The sequence below is a fragment of the Ceratotherium simum genome, chromosome 10 (genome assembly GCF_057802395.1).
Source record: "Ceratotherium simum simum isolate JZ-2026a chromosome 10, ASM5780239v1, whole genome shotgun sequence".
Lineage (NCBI taxonomy): Eukaryota > Metazoa > Chordata > Mammalia > Perissodactyla > Rhinocerotidae > Ceratotherium > Ceratotherium simum.
Window position 1 is genome coordinate 30,983,508 of NC_141909.1, and position 20,612 is coordinate 31,004,119.

The 20,612-nt window shown below is 37.6% G+C and overlaps 1 protein-coding gene across 3 annotated transcripts in view; it reads right to left on the minus strand.

Moving 5' to 3' along the window:
- Nucleotides 1-8,017: 8,017 nt before the first annotated feature.
- Nucleotides 8,018-20,612, minus strand: part of SLAIN1 (SLAIN family member 1) — a 58,615-nt gene continuing 46,020 nt past the window's right edge. For 2 of the 3 annotated variants that reach the window (XM_014781811.2, XM_014781812.2), the window contains 3 exons: nucleotides 16,745-16,900; nucleotides 11,162-11,444; nucleotides 8,018-9,102 (listed from right to left, as the gene is read on the minus strand). In XM_014781811.2, the coding sequence (XP_014637297.2) occupies nucleotides 9,027-9,102; nucleotides 11,162-11,444; nucleotides 16,745-16,900 (515 nt within the window). In that variant the 3' untranslated portion in view covers nucleotides 8,018-9,026. The remainder of the gene's footprint in view (nucleotides 9,103-11,161; nucleotides 11,445-16,744; nucleotides 16,901-20,612) is intronic. The other variant, XM_087435955.1, reaches the window with a different exon arrangement.

A 20,612-nucleotide genomic window follows, 5' to 3' on the forward strand; every position in this document is an offset into this window, starting at 1 on the left:
TTTTAATGGCATTGACTTCTCCATGTCGTCACTCAGCCATCTCCATAAATTAAAATCCCACAGGTGTAATTTTAGAAGTCAGGTTGTATAAGGATTAAATTGCTAAAATTTCTAAAGAATTTAGCAGAGTGTCTGGCACATAGGAAGAGCATTATGAGTGTTAGTACTACTATTAATACATAGCTTCCCATTGAACTTGGAATAAAATTCAAAGTCCTTACTTACTTGAGGTTCTACAGGATCCTGCCCCTGCCTCTTCCTCCAACCCAGCTCTCACTACTCTTCCTCCAGCCAGGGCTGGCTTCATGGTCCTGTAACCTGTGCCAGTGGCACGTAGCCCCATGCTCAGAAGGGCACCATGATTGGTTTAATGCTCTACTGTTGCCATCCTGAAATCCTTAATATGTTTTCAATTTTCACTTTGTACTGGGCCCCACAAATCATGTAGCCAGTCCTGCTGCTAGCACACTAAGGTTCAGCCCCACCAGCCTTCTTTTGGCTCTTTATACACTCCAAATTCTTCCCCATCTCTGCCGGAAATCATCTTTCCCTTTCTCTTCATTTGATTAACTCCTACACATCCTCAACTTAAATATCCTCTTCTCAGAGAGGCCTTCCTGGAGCATCCTTGTCCCCCTCCTCTCACCCCCTACTATTCTATATCTTAGCCCCTTGCTTGTTCCTTTATAGGAACATAGTATTTTGTTTAATTTGAACCTGTCTTTCTCACTAGAATCAAGACTGTAAGTTCCATGAGGGTAGGGACCATATCTGACTTAGTGACTCTGATATCCTCAGCATCTAGCACAAAGCCTGACAAATAGTAGGCTCTCAATAAATATTTGTTGGATGAGTGAATTCAGGGCCTGGTTTAGATAAAATAATTATACCACCTGGGAGACTCGCTGGCCTCACAGTAGCTGATCATTCCCTTGGTCCCATCACTATGCTGTGAACCTTTCTCTAAATATCTTTTATCATACGATGTTGCATGTTTATATGGCTAATTCTATTTTCTCTGAATTTCAGAGAGCCCAAAAATCTATATACGACCTCTCCTCCCGAATCCCTGGCTGAAACTTGAATTACACATACAGAGACCAGATGTAAGGAGATCAGAGGGTCCTTATGTTGCCTAAGAGGAGGGTTTATAAAGGTAAAGATTAATATTATTCTTTGAAGTTATGGGTGCAAAATATAACTTCTTGAGTAACCACTAAAAGAATAGCAGAGGATTAGGGTGTAATTTTTAAACTAATAGGAGAGAAAAACAGAATGATAAAATAGTCTAAAGGAAGACAAAAATGGGGAGAAAAGGAACAGATGTAACAAACAAAGCACATAAGAAGGTGGTGGATTTATATCTACATATGTCAGTAATTAATTTATATATGATAGCTTCAATGTTCAAGTTGAAGGGCAAAGATTTTCATACTAGGCTTAAAAAAAACTGAACTATATGCTGTTTAACATAAGAATGAGTTTGAAAGTAAAGGTTTAAAAAATATATATAATACAAACACTAAAAGAAACCTGCTGTAGCTGAGTATCAGAAAAATAGATTTCAAGACATTAAAAAAAAAGATAAAGAACATTTCCAATGACAACAGGTTCACTCTGCCAGGAAGGATAAAAGCTATCTAAATATGTATACACCAAATCACATGGCCTTCAAGACATATGGCAAAATTTGACAGAACTATGAGGAGTATATAGATACATCCACCATTGAAGTAGGAGGTTTTATCATAATGCTCTTGGAAGTAAAATAAACACATCATCACATTTTAAAAACATGACTTGACCTGGACTCCAGGCCTCAATGGCTTCACCACTGAAATTTATGACATATTTAAGGGAAAAATAACTCCACCATTATACAAATTCCTCCAGACAGAAAAACAGAAAGTACTCCCCAACTCATTTTATGAGACTAACACTATCTTCATTCCAAAACCTAAGAGGGATGGTTTAAGAAAGAAAAACTATAGACAAATTTTATTCCAAAAATTGGACAAAATTCATAAATAAAATATTAGTAAATCAAATCCATCTATCTTTAAAGAATAACACAGCATGACCAAGTGGGATTTATCTCAATAATTCAGGGTGATTCAACATTGGAAAAATCCATCACAAAGTCAGCATGTTAACAGATTAAATGAGATAATCATATTTTAGTAGATGCAGAAAGTTTGTTAAAATTCATTCTTTTATGATAAAAAACAGCAAATTTGAAACTTGATGGTAAAAAATAGAAAGCTTTCCTTTTGAAATTAGCAAAGTGAGAAAGACATCTATTATCATCATTTATATTTAACTCTGCACTGAAGACCATAGCAAAAAAAAGAAAGAAAAGATATAAGGATAGGAAAGGAAGAAATAAATCTAACATCCTTCACTTGACTGTGAATATAAAGAATGTAAAGGTGAATTAATATAACTAACATAAATTTAAGGTTGTTGAGTAAAACTTTCAAAACAAACCACTGGAAATGAATCTTTTTTAAATATCATAACTATGAACTACCTAGAAATTAATCTGGCAAAATGTGTGCAAGTCTTCTATGGAGAACCTGCACAATTTTTTTTTTCTTTTTTTTTTGTGAGGAAGGTCAGCCCTGAGCTAACATCTGCCAATCCTCCTCTTTTCGCTGAGGAAGACTGGCCGTGGGCTAACATCTGTGCCCATCTTCCTCCACTTTATATGGGACACTGCCACAGCATGGCTTGCCAAGTGGTGCGTCGGTGCACGCCCAGGATCCAAACCGGTGAACCCCGGGCCGCCGCAGCGGAGCGCGCGCACTTAACCGCTTGCACCACTGGGTCGGCCCCAAGAACCTGCACAATTTTATTGAGAGAGATTAGAGAATACCTCAATCAATAAAAAAAGAGGTAGACCATGTTCATGGATTTTAACTCAATATTATAAAGAGTCAATTTCCAACAAATTGAATTATAAATTCAATGCTACCCCAATCAAAATTCCAACAGGATGTTTCTCTGGAACTTGACTAGCTTGTTCAAAAATATATATAGAAATGCAAAGGGATAAGAATATCTAAGACACTCTTGAGGAAACAAAATAGCAGGACCGTTCTGCTATTTAGCAAAACTTAGTTATAAGCCCACAGTGATTAAAACAGTGTGGTTGTGGTGGAAGAATAGACAGTTCTGAAATAGACAGACACACATAAAGACATTTGCTTTACGATGAAGAGCAGTGGGATAAAGATGAAGTTTTCAGTAGGTGTTACTAGGACAACTAGATAGCCACATGGACAATATAAAATACAATTGTAACCTATCTCATATCATACACAAAAATCAAATCCAAATGGATTACACACCTATAGGTGAAAAGCAAAATAATATAACTTTGAGAATACAAGGGAATATATTCTTGATTCCAGGGTAGGGAAATACTCTTTAAACAAGACACAAAATGACTACCTTAAAAAAAGAATGATAAATTGTACTATTTTAAAACTAACAATTCTATCATCAAAACACTCCATAAACAGAACTAAAAGGCAAGCTACTCAGTGTGAAGATATAACACATGTAACTGACAAAAGGCTTACAGCCGACTAAAGCACTACCACAGATCAGTAAGAAAACCCCAATAGAAAAATGGGCAAAAGACCTGAACAGGAATCCATAAGAGGACACGCAAATGTTCAATAAACAAATGAAAAGGTATTCAATCTCACTAGCAACAAAGGAAATGCAAATTAAAACCATGAGACATTACACCCATAGATCAAAAAGTTGAGACATTATAAAAATACCAAGAAGTGCAGCAACAGAAGTTCTCAGACCACTGGCAAACATGTACGGTGGTACAACCATTTTGGAAATTGGATTGATATTCTCAGGTAAAGTTGATGGCAATGTTTTGCAGGCAGCTTCTAAAATGGCTCCAGTGATCCTTGTCTCCCCAGGATTAACATTCTTGTGTAACCTCCTCCATTTGAATGAGGGCTGGACCTAGTGACTTGCTTCCAATAAATAAGGCAAAAATGATGAGATATTCCTTCCCAGATTAAGTTATAAAAGATTGTGATTTCCATCTTGCTGGCACGTTCTCTGGCACTTCTTGCTTGCTCATTCTGATGAAGCAAGCCACTATGTTGTAAGCTGTCTGAGGAGAGGTCCATGTGGCAAGAAACAGAGGGCAGCTTCTGGTCAATGGCACACAGGAAATGCATCCTGCCAACAACCATGTGAGTGAGCTTGGAAGCAGATTCTTCCCTGGTGAGTCTTGAGATGACTGCAGCCTCGTGAGAAACTCTGAGCTAGAGGACCCAGCTAGGCTGTGGCCAGGTTCCAGACCCACAGAAACTGTGAGATAATATTGTTTTAAGCCACTAAATTTTTTTTTCCTTTTTTTGAGTTTTTTTTTAATTTCAGGGGTACATCATTGTATTTTGATTTCTGTGTAGATTACATCATGTTCACCACCCAAAGACTAATTACAATCCATCACCACACACATGTGCCTAATCACCCCTTTCACCCTCCTGCCTTCCCCCTTCCCCTCTGGTAACCACCAATCCAATCTCTGTCTCTATGTGATTGTTTGTTGTTGTTTATATCTTCTACTTATGAGTGAGATCATATGGTATTTGACTTTCTCCCTCTGACTTATTTCACTTAACATAATACCCTCAAGGTCTATCCGTGTCTTACAAATGTCCGGATTTCATCGTTTCTTATGGCTGAGTAGTATTCCATTGTGTATATATACCACATCTTCTTAATCCATTCATCCCTTGATGGGCACTTAGGTTGCTTCCAAGTCTTGGCTATTGTGAATAACGCTGCAATGAACACAGGGGTGCCTGTATCTTTACGCAGTCACGTTTTCATGTTCTTTGGATAAATACCCAGCAGTGGAACTCTCATACCCATATGATAGTTCTATTCTTAATTTTTTGAGGAATCTCCATACTGTTTTCCATAGTAGCCCCACCAGTTTGCACTCCCACCAGCAGTGTATGCGAGTTCCCTTCTCTCCACATCCTCTCCAACACTTGTTGTTTCCCGTCTTGTTAATTATAGCCATTCTGACGGGCGTGAGGTGATATCTCACTGTAGTTTTGATTTGCATTTCCCTGATAGTTAATGATGTTGAACATCCTTTCATGTGTCTGTTGGCCATCTGTATATCTTATTTGGAGAAATGTCTGGTTAGGTCTTTTGCCCATTTTTTAACAGGGTTGTTGGTTTTTTTGTTGTTGAGATGCATGAGCTCTTTGTATATTTTGGAGATTAAGCCCTTATCTGTGGTTTGCAAGTATCTCCTCCCAGTTGTTAGGCTGTGGTTCTGTCTTGTTGACGGTTTCCTTTGCTGTGCAGCTTTTCAGTTTCATGTAGTCCCATTTGTTTTTACTGTTTCCTTTGCCCAGTCAGACGTGGTGCTTGAAAATATGCTGCTAAGACCAATGTCGAAGAGCGTACTGCCTATGTTCTTTTAGAATTTTCAAGGTTTCAGGTCATACATTCAAGTCTTTAATCCATTTTGAGTTAATTTTTGTGTATGGTGTTAAGATAATGGTCTACTTTCCTTCTTTTGCGTGTGGCTGTCCAGTTTTCCCAACACCATTTATTGAGGAGACTTTCTTTTCTCCATTGTATGTTCTTGGCTCCCTTGTCGAAAATTAGCTGTCCGTATATGTGTGGGTTTATTTCTGGGCTCTTGATTCTGTTCCATTGATCTGTGTGTTTTTGTTAAGCCACTAAGTTTTGTAGTAACTTGTTACGCAGCAATAGCTAACACAAATGTAAACCATGCTAGATTGTCTGTGTTTACCCAGAACCACAGCTCCCTCCCGTGTTTGAGAACTAAGCTGCTGAGGATCCCTTTCCTGTATGAATCCTGGTTTGTTACCCAGTGTGAGGAACTCACATGAGATCCAAGGCATAAGTGATTTCCACCAGAATCAAGGTTTCCAGACCTACTCCACCTACAGCCTTCCCCATCTCTGTTGGAGGAACTCCATCCTTGTAGCTGCCAGCCCAAAACTCTTGGAGTTTTTTTTTTCTTTTTCTAACACAGTACATCTGATCCATAAAGAAATCCTGATGGCTGTACTTTTAGAATATATCCCAAATCTGACCATTTTTACCACCTCCTCTGCTATTCTGCTGGTCCAACTCCTCATTATCTCTTGCCTGGATTACTGAATAGTTAGTTTACTTCATCTTCCCCAGCATCTACATTTGTCATCTTACAGTCTATTCTCACCAAATGCCCAAGTGATGCTTTTAAAATGTCAAAGCATGAAATGTGCTGCTCAAAACCAGGAACAGCTCCCATTCCAGAGTAAAATCAGTCCTTACTGTGGCCCACAATGACCTACACGATCTTGCCCCGACACCTTTCTGACCTCATCTCTACCAGTCTGCTCCTTGTTCCCTCTGCTTGCAGCCACATTGGCCTCTTTGCTCTTCCTCAAACACACCAGGCATGCTCTGCCTTATGCCTCTGCACAGGCTGTTCCCTCCTTTCCCATAGCCTTTCTCAAAGGGGGTTCTGCAAATAATCACCTGGAGGGCTGATTCAGTAGGTCTGGGGCGGGGCTTGAGAATCTGCATTTCTAATAAGTTCCCAAGAGATGCCGATGCTGCTGGTGTGGGGACCACTCTTTGAGAACCACTCTCCTAGGGCATAATTGTCTGCAATATATTAAATTCTCTCCTATGCATCTAGAAGGATAATTATTATATACCATCCAAGGGAGAATTGTGAAAATAATCACTAGCACTATTTTGTGTTCTGTAGAACTCCAGGTGAAACAGGCTGTGAAATAGCTTTAGGACTAACTCTTCAAGTGTCAACTCCTTAATGAGATCTACCCAGATGACCCCATTTAATAGTGTGACCTCTCCCAGCTCCATTTTCTCCACTCCTCTTACTTTGATCTCCTTTTTTCTTTTTCTCTCACAGCACTTGGGATCTAACATACTGTGATTTACTTACTTGTTTATGGTTTACTGTCTCTCTCCCCAAAACTAGAATGTAAACTCCAAGATGCAGGGATCTTTGTTTTTTATCCCAAGGGCTGAACAGACTTTTTTGAATTTAATGAAATATTTGAATTGAAAATGAATTGAATCCTTTAATTTCCTCAGCAGAATATAAACTCATTTTTAAAAAAGGTACTAACATAACTACATGTGTTCATTGGAAAAGAGCACAGTAGTGGAAAAAACAGATCTGAGATCAGCTCAACCTGCATTCGAAAGTCAGTTTCACTATTTACTAAATATTTCCATAAGGTTAATGTCCATCTCTCGGGCTCTGTGTCTTTATTTTTTAAATGGTATAACAGTAGGTGACTGTTAGAATTAGACAAATGTATACAAAATATCTAGCACAGTTCTTGTTACCAAAGAAGTGCTCAAAAAATATTACTTCCCCTTTGATGTCTCACTTCCTCTAGCTCACATTTCATTTAAAGTGCAAGTTAACTTAAATGCCAATCTTTTAGTTCTAGATAGAATTATATGTAAAGGCACACTTTAAATAAAAATCTCTAATGACCGTAGGTAGAACTCTTTTAAAACTTAACATTAAAACCTTTCCCTAACCTTTCCATAGTACCTTCAGGTGAAAAGTCTTCCAAAATATATCAAATGTAATGTAGAATAATGATAATACTTTGATATTTACTGATACTGAGAAAATATTCAAATTCAACCCCCATAAAATATTAAAATCGCCACTGACAGAGTATATCCATAAATGTGTTTCTAGGCAAGAGGCTACTTGTGTTCTCATGGCCTTGCTAAATGGGACATAAACCTCACTGCAAAACTAAAGCCTCACAATTCTTATCAGAAGTATTTTTAGAGTGAGAAATAATTTTTACAAATGTGAATATTCTGTGTACCCGCTTTAGATATAAGTGCCCTGTACAAGAACACAGCAACAATAACTGCTCTCACAACTGTAGTGAAACGTACATATGGTATTTCTACTGTTTATACTGCACATTCATGCATGACCTGATATTGCTGAAATAGTCTTTATTTCTGAACATTCCAAAACAGCAGTGTACACAGTAACAAATATTAGGTCATATACCATAAGAAAGCATTCATTAGTGCAAATGGGTTTTGTAAAAGGTCTATCAAAAAGATTTATTTGCTTTAAAATGCATTCATTTCCAGAAGCATTGTTAATAAAACATTACAGTTTCATCCTCTGTAATAAAGTATTGAAAATCAATTGTGGTACAGTAGCAAACATTGCAGGTATTAAGTGCAATGAGCTTGTGATGCCATTATAAATAGGAAACCCATGTATGACAATAAATTAACAATGAAAAAGACAAGACCATTGAACTCTGCTGTCTGGCTATCTCCTTGCAATGCTTCAGATTACGTTGTGCTCATTCAACATAAAATTATGTCTCTCAAATTGTATGGTGGATTTTTGCTGATATATCCCTAGAGCTAAAAAAATAGTACCTTACCACAAAAATATTTTTATGGCACAAAATTTAAGTTGTTCCATAGTGGTTCACATAGGTGTAAAAAGAAATAGGCACAAAAAATAAAATTCCTGTAAACTATAAAAAAGTAAATCTCAAAGCATACATTATAGAACCTAGTTGTAAATATGCAGTGTATTAAAATACAGAACATGTAATGGGAAGATGTTTAGAACACGTAAGTAAATCGAGTTACTTTAAAAAACTCATATGGCAAAGAAAGCATTATTGATCCATCTCCATTCTCTCAAAAAGTATTCAGGTACATAGCAGGTCTACAAAAACTTCCTAGATCTAAGTGTCACAATACTGCAACCATGGATTTGAGAATGTTGCAGTACCTCAGGCAAATATTTAAGTGCAATAATTAGTCTCTGGTGATTGGTCCATTGAAAAACAATGCAGTAAATATGTTAAAATGCAAAAGGGAAAGAATATCCCGACATCCACTGCTACCCAGCCAGCTGGGTAACAAAACCCTCATTTCCACTTCTTTCCCACTCTTCAAGGGTACAAAAAATTGCTTCAGTAGCAACCATCTCTCCAGTTTCCATCCCTCAGAGTGCTGAGTGAAGACAGAGGCTTTGGAGGTTGAAGGAAACTATAAAAGGATGAAAAAAGGAAAGAGATCGTTAATAATCCTGTAAGTCACATCACTTACTGTGACCCACTCTGCTGTATATGCTCCTCCACTGCGGGAGTGACAACCTCTCGGCACCTCCCCAAGTGCACCTGTGTTTCTGGGCCTTCAACAGGATCGTCTGCTGACACCTAGTTCTCAGCAGGGCCATGCACGTCATACGGGCACAAGCAGACTTGCAACAGAAGTGAAAAATGATCAAAGCCTTAGTGTATAAAGAATATTTTAAAATCAGGAAGAAAAAGATAAACTCCTCAACAGAAAAGTGGCCTAAAAAACATAAATCGTTACTTCATTGAATACAAATAGCAAATTAATGTGAAGAAATTTTCAACTTTACAAAAAATCAAAGACTTGCCTATCATATTGGCAAAGAATTTAAAAAGAATACCTTTGCCTAAGTTTGGGGAAACAGATCTTCTTATCTAGTCTGGCAGTGACCACCCTTCCAGGAGGTTAGTTTGGAGACATATATCCAAGGGTAAATGGATGGGTCACAATAACTCATCTACATCAAATAACGTGATTCTCTTCTGCCATAAACATAACACAGCTCTGCATTCGCTGCGGAGAATAAGCCACAGTTTACTGAATAAACATGCACCAAAACGATGTCTATCTGGGTAGCAAGATTATGGGTCAGCCTTTATTTACTTTTGTGTGTTTTTCAATAGTTTCTGAATTTTTTTTTTTTTTGTGAGGAAGATCGGCCCTGAGCTAACATCTGATACCAATCCTCCTCTTTTTTCTGAGGAAGACTGGCCCTGGGCTAACATCCGTGCCCATCTTCCTCTACTTTATATGGGACGCCGCCACAGCATGGCTCAACAAGCAGTGCGTCGGTGCGCACCCGGGACCCAAACCAGTGAACCCTGGGCCCCCACAGCAGAGCGAGCGCACTTAACCACTTGCGCCACCAGGCCGGCCCCCTGAATTTGTTTTTGATCTGAGCAGCTATTACTTCTAATCAGAAAACAAAAAGCTAAACTATTTATACATACTGACACATAAAGAAACATTACTTGTTCCCACATCTCTTTCAAACTTGCACTACGGTTCCCTCCGTCTCCTCCTTCATATCCTAATTTCTTGGAAGAGTTGTCTGCATTTACTGCCTCCACTGTCTCATCTTCCAAACTCTCCTCAACCCATAGTTATGGAATTTTTTTAACGTCAAACACTCCAGGATATCCAGTTCAAGAAGGGGACACCGTGACCATGAACGCGTCTAATATGTGCCCTGCAAATAATCTGGAATTTTGAAAAATAAATTCTACCTTGACCATACCGAACTTACCAACATAAGCTGATAAAATCCCAGCTAAACATCACTAAGATGATTTTAAACCATGAGTGTGGGGGGGAGGATGTGCACACATGTGCCTAATACATTTTTGCTCATTTTCATCAAGAATTATTAATTCAACCAATATTTGCAGTCCTGTCCTGTGCTGGGCATAGTTCATGGCATTGGGGATATATATATCAGTGAACCAAAGAATCAACTACCCCCTTCGTGAGACTTATGTTCCAGTGAGGAGAGTCAGACCGTAAACTAATAGATAAATAGAATATGTAATCTATCAGATGGTGGTAAATGCTATAGGGAAATAAAAGGAGAAGGGGAACTCTTATAGGAGTTGTTAACATTGGACAGAGTGTCATCTGAGCAAAAACCTGAAGGTAGGAGGGAGCAGGCCGTGCAAATAACCTGGGGGAAGGAAAAGACGAAAGCTCTGGAGGGGCACTTACCTGGTAAATTAACGCAAAAGCAAATAGTGCACAGGAGTGAAGTGCTGAGGGACGGAGGGAAGGTGAGATCAGAGGGAAGGGGACCTGACCACACAGACACACCCCTATCCCATCACTTTCCAGAGGAAGGAGGACACAAGGCAGGCCATAAAAGGTAGGGTGACCTACTAGGGTTAGACTGAGATAAAGGAAAAGTCAAGAGGGTTCTGGGAGCAGTTTCTAATATCAAACTGCAAATGAAGTTACGTAGACAAACAAAGATTGTTACCTTCTAACAGGTTGTGCAATTTTGCTTCGAGGCAAGTTACTCCCATTTATTGCCAATGAAGGTCTTGGAAGCGCACTGCGGCCCATTATCCCAGAAGCGGCAGCTTTGTTAGGTGTGGGGATTCCTGTGCTGGAATGTAACTGTAAGCCGTTGGATAAAGGCATATTACTGCTGCCTTGAACGGTTGGACTCACGTAGGCCGTGGCTTTAAGAGGCTGTCGGACAGACACTGGGAAATGCCCCACGCTGTGGATTCGGTGTTGAAGCTGTCCTGGTGATGGAACTAGAAGAGAAAACGACATGCACATGAGAGAAAACTTCTACCGCTGTCTAAATGTGTGTTATATTCAAAAAAGCCGATATTGTCTGAAAGAAAAAGCCGATATTGTCTGAAAGAGTAATATATATATAGAAGTAGATAAATGAAATGTGGGTTCCAGACAGCATTTAGTACTGGAAAATTCTAATTTCTGACAAGAGAGTCTCGTATTTTTTCAATCAGCAACATTTTTGAGTGCCTAACTATATTTAGACGCCAGTTAAAAACAACCTCCTTTGTTTTAACAAATTTGATCATCTCTGTGTTCTCAAAGGACAATTCTTCCTTGCTTGCTTGGAAGACACTGGGATTTCTTGATGGTTGCTTTGGGGATGGTTTCAAGAAAAGTACAAGGAGATGATTTAATAGCTGTAATTATAGAAAGGCAGACAGGTGACACTGGTAGGTACAAACAGCTTATTATAGGTATATTTCTTAAATAGTGTTTCATCATGACATTTACCTATCTCATAGGGTTGATGGGAAGATTAAATGAGTTCATCCATATAAAGCCTTATAGTGGTACCTGGCATTTAGTAACCTCTCAACAGTGCCAGCTATTATTACATTGATAACGAGAGCAAAATCTGTGAAATGAAGGGAGCTCTCTGGGTTAAGAACCCTTAAAAACTTCATCAATGGCCTAGCATTGTGTATCATTTCACATTAAAAAACAATGAACTATTTGGCAGAAATTTTTAAATTTTATAATTCTTTTCTCCAAGGGAAATATATTAATCACAAATTTCATGCAAACTTATGCACACACCTCTGCCTGCTGTTCACTAACGACTCTAGCCCTTGCTGCCCTAGTCTGTGCAATTCAGTTAAACAAAAACAGACCCTGTTTTCTAAAACAGTCTAACTGATTTGAACTTACTTAGCCATAAAATATACAATAAATATCCTTTTGAAATAAAAATAAGAGAGGAGAAACACAAAAAATGTCTATGGTTTTATTTAATATCTCTTGAAAATGTTTCCTTAAAATAATAGTTTTGCTCAAGTGTATATTAGTTGAAATCTACATAGGAACGCTAATGTACATGTAGTAAAAAACTTCAATGAGGGGCCAGCCTGGTGGTGCAAGCGGTTAAGTGCGCGCTCTGCTGCAGCGGCCCGGGGTTCACCGGTTCGGATCCCAGGCGCGCACCAACGCACCTCTTGTCAAGCCATGCTGTGGCAGCGTCCCATATAAAGTGGAGGAAGATGGGTATGGACATTAGCCCTGGGCCAGTCTTCCTCAGCAAAAAGAGGAGGATTGGCATGGATGTTAGCTCAGGGCCAATCTGCCTCACACACACACAAAAAAACTTCAATGAAAAGTAAGATCTAGGTAAGATTCTGCTAGAGTTCTGTTCCCAACGAGTTTCTGGGACACAGTGAACTTCTAATCATCTGAGATCCTTTCCAACCAATTCTACAATTCCTTAATTTAGTAGCTTCTAACTATGAATATTTCAATATATTGGCTTATCAGTTGTAACAAATGTACCACACTATTGCAAGATATTAATAATAAGGGAAACCAGAAGGGGGGTATATGGGAACTCTGTACTTCTTGCTTAATTTTTCTATCAACCTAAAACTGCTAAAAAAAAAATAAATAAAGTCTAGTAAAAAATTCAGTATATAAATTTGGCCCAATTTCTTTTGAAACATAACATACACAAAGTACACAAACGTTAAGTCTAGACCGCAATGAAATTTCAAAGTGAACCTACTCATGTAACCACTATCGATATCAAGATATAAAACACTACCAGCCCTCAGAAGGCACGCTCATGCTGCCTCCCAATCAATACCCCCCAAAGGCAACTGTTATTCTCACTTTCATCACCACTGATTGGTTATTCCTATTTTGAACTTCATATAAATGGAATTACGTAGTATGTTCTCTTTTGTGTCTGGCTTCTTTCACCCAACATTATGTTTCTGAGATTCATCCATGTTGATGCATCGCTAAGTAGTATTCCATTGTATGAAAGTCACAATCTATTCTCCTGATGATGAAAAGCTGGGTTATTTCCAGTTTAGAGTTTTGTGAACATTCTCGAATATGTGCTGGTGTTCATATGCATTCATTTTATCAGATATATTCCAGATTCTATAACTATTAGGATAAATGAAGTTAGCAAAATCGCTGAATACAACATCAAATTACAAAAACCAACTATATTAATAAATACAGCAAACTGGTATAAACTAAAATTTGAAAAAAATACTATTTATAAAAACATTTTAAAAATCAGATACTTAGGGAATAAACCTTAACTATAGAAATATAAAACCCGTATACAGAAAGCTACAAAACTTTGCTAAGAGACGTGAAAGAAGATCTAAATAAATGAATGTTCCATGTTAATGAATTAGAAGACTTAATATTGTTAAGATACCAAGTCTCCTAAAATTTACCTACAAAGTCAGTGAAATCCCAATCAATGTGACTGAAATGAAATTACAGAACAGTTATTCAGGAAAATAATCCTATTATCTCTTACACACAAAAGAGATAACCACTCTTGATTTAAAAAAAAATGATATTTAAGAGAAACTAGTTAAAATTAATAGACATAATCCTAATTTTACAAAAGAGAAAAGAAAAATCCAGAAAGGATACCTAACTTGGCCAAAAGCTTATGATTAAGAAAAGACCCAAACTCAAGTTTTTGACTTAAAGCCAGTGTTCTTCCTTCTACACCATGCTGCCTTTCCAATTTTGTTTATCTTGGTTCTTCCCAGAGAGTAAAATGGTCCAGAACTAGGAATCTTCATGATATGAACTCAATGTATAAAGAATATTCGCTTAGAATGCTTAGGAATAAAAGTAAATGAGAGCAGAATCCTAAACTTTGAAACACGTTTATGACCGCCCTTCTCTTACACATTATCACTCTTCCCAGGTTTTTTTCTCTCATTATTCTTGGCTTACAAACAATGATTTTTCCATTTTATTTCTCTTACTTTTATTAATTGGAATTCTACTGTAAAGAAGAATTTCCCCTCCTCCATTTATTCATTTATTCAATTAAGTATGAACCCATGGTTATTTATTTTATTCTATGGGTTATAATCCTTTAATATAATTATTTTTTCTGTGGCTCAAATTGTCCCAGATTTGGTCATTGGAGCTTCAAGTTGTTTCCTATATCCTTTTGACATGTTTCCATCATTTTTTGAGCACTTCCACCAAAACTGGCCATTCTGGGTAGTGTACATTCTATTATATTTTGGGTTACATACATTTTTCTGGCACTCAAATCATGCTATTAACCACACTGAGTTAGAGTTAACCAAAATTCCTAACCATTACTATATTTGCTACTGTCAAAACCATACTTTCCCATTCTATGCTTATACTATTGACTTTTCTACTCAAGTATAGAGCTGTATATTTATCTCAGTTAAATTCCATCATGATAGATCTGGCCCATTGTCCTAACCTCCTGACCTAAAATTAGTAGTCCTCTCAGTTTCCCACCATTAGCAAATTGCACTGGTTGTCTTCTGTGTCTTTACACAAGTCATTAATTCAAATATTAACAGAACAAGCCCTAAGATACAACCCTATGGAATTCATTTATTCATTCATTCAAACCTTTACTGAGAGCTCATTATGTGCCAGGCAGCATGCCAGGCGCTGGGGACAGAAAATCAGATAAACTACAGTCCAAGCCCAGAGGGAGCTGATAATCTGGTAGGGAAGATAAAAATAATGACAGTAAAATATGACACCATGAATAAGAGGAAAGCACCAAAAATCTAATTCATTCTAGACATGTTTTGAGGGTACACGGGGGACTCTATTAGGGTCATCAATGGAGCCCTTTCAAAGGATGTGGTATTTGGCTGTACTATAAAGGTAAATAGGAATAAACTTGATGAAAATGAGGAGAGAACAGCATGTGGGAGTCAGAATGTCATAGTAGTGAAAAGCATAAACTATGGGGTAATCAGAACTGTTTCCATCTCTGTTCCTTCTCCTGCATGGCCTTGGGCAAACTGCTACTTAACCTATAAAACTGTTTCCTCATCTGCAAAATGGGAACAACAATAGACACTACCTCAGAGAGTTAGTTGCTGGCAGAACTAAATAAGATAATGAATATAAATCAGTTAGCACAGTTCCTTGTGCAGAGTAAATGTCATCATATTGTTTTTAGGAACTAAGACAGAAAGAAATGAAAAACCATCATGTATTGGGGAAATACCACTTGATCCCCAAAATTGGATCCAAGGGAGAAAGGCTGTAAATAAACCACTCTGGGGGCAGACTTAGACATCTGGTTGATGACTCTTGGCCAGCAAACTATGAACACACTGCAGGCTTCCCAGGTTTGGGCACATCGATACTGAGACTAGGACCTTGAGTCTGCCTCCCAGGGGTCAGTCTTGGACTTAACCCCAACTACCCATATAGACAGCATAAGCAGGAATGGGGGGAAACAACCTGGAACCACCACATCCTCAACAAAGTGAAAACACACAAACACGAGACTTAATGCTCACTGCACTGCTCACTGCTGGGTAAAACATATAGAGAATGAATGACAGACGGTGTGGTTAAGCTGAAATGGAGTAGCTAAATACTACTTTAGACACTCTAAAATATAACTTCATTTTGGGGGAGTGGGACAAAGCTGTGGACTGGTGAAAAACAAGAGGAAAGTAACAGCTAGACAAAATAAATGCGCTTTCTTCAGAGTAACGGTATCAAGTAGACAGCTACAAAGAAGCAGATCTGCATAGAAAATAGAGATTATTTTTGTATGATGAATGGACAAATTAATCACCATTTAGTGTTTCTACTGCTATCCTTAGATATAAAGGATTAGAGATATATAGTCATGCATTGCTTAACAACAGGGATACATTCTGAGAAATGTGTTGTTAGGCTATTTTGTTGCTGTGTGAACATCACAGAGTGTGCTTACACAAACCTAGATGGTACAGCCTACTACACACCTAGGCTTATGGTACTAATTTTATGGGACCACCGTCATATATGGGGTCCGCTGTTGACCGAAACATCATTATGCAGCATGTGACTGTAATTTACTAATTATTAATTGGTAACATAGGCACTGGTAAAAATACTACTCAATTGTAATGACGCAATACAAAAAAATTAGTCACAAGACAAGGAGAAAAGTTTCCTGTAATGATCTTAAGAGAAAAAAAGAAGAAATGGAATAGTAAGATATATTCTTAATAGTGTTACAACTAATTAAAAATTACAAAAAATTAAAAATTGCTACACTTACTACATGACTGTATTCTCGAAATTCCATTTCCAGCTCCATGCAAGCTTGAGTCAAAACTCTGACTATTTCGCACGGTGACTGGAGAACTAATGTTGCTACTAACGGTGGTTGTACTTGGCATCCGAGCTAGATTAGGCATACTTCTTCGGAGCTTGTCTAGAAGAGACAAAAATTTTACTAAGTTAAAAATCACAAATGTTATGCCAATTAAAACACTAGCTTTCAAAAGTAAATACTAGTATCAATCATACTATGCTCAGTAAAAAATAAAAATCACGTGCGTTATGAATTATATAACAAGCTAAATAAGACTGATCTCCTGTATAGGAAAACACATTATCTCCAGAAAGGTTCCACCACATAGACTGTTAAAAGAAAACACATTTTCTGAAAACACGAATGCGTAAAGATACATGCACCCCTATGTTCACTGCAGCATTATTCACAATAGCCAAGACTTGGAAGCAACCTAAGTGCCCATCAAGGGACGAATGGATAAAGAAGATGTGGTATAAATACACAATGGAATACTGCTCAGCCATAACAAACAATGAAATCCGGCCATTTGTGACAACATGGACGGACCTTGAGGGTATTACAAAATAAGTAAGAGGGAGAAAGTCAAATACCATACCGTATGATCTCACTCACAAGTAGAAGATAAAAACAATAACAAACAATCACATAGAGATAGAGATTGGATTGGTGGTTACCAGAGGGGAAGGGGGGAGGGGGGAGGGAGGAGAACGAAAGGGGTGATTAGGCACATGTGTGTGGTGATGGATTGTAATTAATCTTTGAGTAGTGAATATGATGTAATCTACACAGAAATCAGAATATAATGATGTACACATGAAATTTATATGTTACTGAAATAAAAAAAAAAAAGAAAACACATGTTCTATAAAAAGAGGTGAAGATTAGCTAATCAGTTAGCTATTTGTTCCTATACAATAAGTGGATAAAATTGTATCAAAGTGAGGTTAGAAAATAATCTTACAGCCATTTAGTTTTTTTAAAAAAAGAAGCTCTAAAAATTTACATGTTAATAAAAAAAAAAACCTACAAGAGTCAAAACCAACACTTACTGAATCTTTTGCTAGTATATCAAAATAGAAGAAATTATTAAATTTAACTTAAGATGTTTTTGAGATATCCAGTCATCATATCAACATGGCCATGTTCACTTCTGAAAAGTTTTAACTCTCATGAGTATGCCACCAAACCATTGGAGACTTGAAAAAGAGAGAATGCTTCCATTTCTTTCTCCTTGCTAAGGACATCTTCTGCCACCAAAGGGCAGCAGAGAGTCACACACAGATCTCAGTGTTGCTGAGATTAGAAATCAGCTGCAAGACTGCAACTCTACAAGATAGTTTCTTTCTATTAATACATATTCCCCCAAAACTAAAGTATATATATCAGGTCACTCAAGCTCAGAAAACAAAGGATATATTTGACTAATAAGCCAAAAACCATTCAAGTTCAAAACTGGATTCATTTCTTTCTCCCCTTCACACACAGCTCATTCCACATTACTTACATCCATTGATTGTAGCCTGTCCAGCAAGTTACCTAAATCCAGAAGTCTGGGGAATCTCATCAGATTCACCTCCCTTCTTCACCCTCAAACTCCAAATCCTGTCAATTCTGCCTCATAAATATTTAATGAATCTTCCACTACCACCTAGTTTGGACCTCATTATTTGTCACCCACATTTTCACAAAATCCTCTTAACTGGTCTCCATGCACCCCTGTCTTTTTCCTCCAATCCACCTTCCATACAGCCACTTCCACTCTTCCTAGAGAACAAACGCAAGTCTAGTCACCCTCTTGCTTAAAACCTTCCAATTACTCTTCCTCACCTTCATCTGAAAGCCCAAGCTCCTGGGCAGAGCCTAGAGGAGACCCTTCAAGGTAATGGCTCTACATACTTTTCCAGCCTTATCTCCTGCAACCCCCACCACTCAGCCTACTCTCCAACCATAGTGCGCAAATGAAGTTCCCAAATACTCCACGCTCCCTTGTACCGTGAGCATGCTGGACCCTCCACTTGGATACCCTTCCCCACTTTGTGGAATGAGTGAATGAACATGTGAACAAGTATTTATTGTGTGCATACTAGACACCAGGGGCTCTAGAAGATACTGGGGATACCACAGTGTATTTGGTACAGTCCCCAACTCTCAAGTTTATCATCTAGACCAGTGTCTTTCAACCCTTTTTTCCCCACTATCGATCCTAAGGAGAAAAACTAAAATAAATTTAAAATTAAACTGAGTTTCTCCCAAATGGGAGAAATTAAATAATAACATTTTGAAAGATTAGGTTGAACTTTGGAGGACCACAAACCATTGTAATATCTCAGATGTTTTTCACCCTCCCAATTCTATAAGATATTTTTATCTTTATTAATATATATCCCAAAACACTAAAGTATACATATCAGAACACTCAAGTTTGTGGTCGTTTTCTTTCAAGCTCAATCAGAAAACAAATGATACACTTGAATACTAGTCCAAAATGTGTTCAAGGGCAAAACCAAACTCATCTCTTCCCTCTTCCCTCTCATGCACTGCTCATTCTACATTACTTATAGCCATTCATTGTAGCCCTGTCCGGCAATTTTCACCTCCTTGGGGTGGTCTAGGGAAAAGACAGAAAATTCAACAAGTATAATAAGCAGAATTATATAATAAGCATAAGAAAGTATAACAAGAAATTGTAAAGAGCACTACAATAGAAGACCAGAAAGAGAGTATTATATCCACCTAGCTTTTACTAATTCTTTAAGATTTAGCACAACTATCCCCCTCCTTAGAGAAGATTTTCTATATACCACTCAGCTGAGGTATCTACCACTCACACACTTCCTTACTCCCTGTGCATATTTCTAGAGTAATAATGCTCACATACTGCCACTGACTGTTAGATCTCTTGTCCATTTTCCTCATTATCTCCTTGAGGCCTATTTTTAACAAGCATATGTGTCATATTCCCAAATTCCTATTAAAGTTCCTAGACCCAAACAGCAGGCATTTAACACATTCAGCAGATACTATGTGTTGACAGAGGGTGTGTGGTAGGAGTGACGAAGTCAAGAGAAGAGATAAAGTCTAGAGCCTACATCTACATCTTTTGAACATCATACTAAGTGGCATGAAAAAGTGAGCCTCTATCAATACAAGACTAAATTACTTTGACTATATATCTTTAAGTAGCAAGGAGGCATAGGGAAATAAATATATGCTATTAGTCAGAAAATGAATTGAGTTGTTTCATTTCTTTTCTAATTTCCCAACTATTGACTATAAAAGTTTTCATATATATAGAAGTGTTGAAAAGTAGTATCATAACATCTGTAAGTTTTCCACCTAGATATACTAGTTGTTTTCATTTTGCCATATTTAATTCATCTCCATCTATACACATCTGTTGGCTGTTGTTAAGCAAATTTAAAAGCTGCCAACATCTTCACACTTCAACCCTAAATGCCCTCTCCCTGAATTTTAATATGATGCAATGACTTTCATTAAGCATATCAAATACAATGTCTTCCTGATATAATGAGCTTTAAAAAATTAGTCAATGTCATTCTTTAGCTGCCACTGTTTTCTTTTAAATCTGAAATCTGAAGTTTCTCAGGTACTTTGAAATCTATCTCCTAAGAATAAGAAAATCCTATAGAATCACAGTGTAGTCACGACACGTAAACAAATTAGGTTTTCATAATCCATACACAAAATTTCCCAAACATCTCAAGAATGTCTTTCATAAGCTTTTCTCCCATACCACGATCCAATCAAGGATCTATTGGTTGTTATGTCTCTAATCTCTGTTAATCTAGATGCATCCATCTTTAAAACT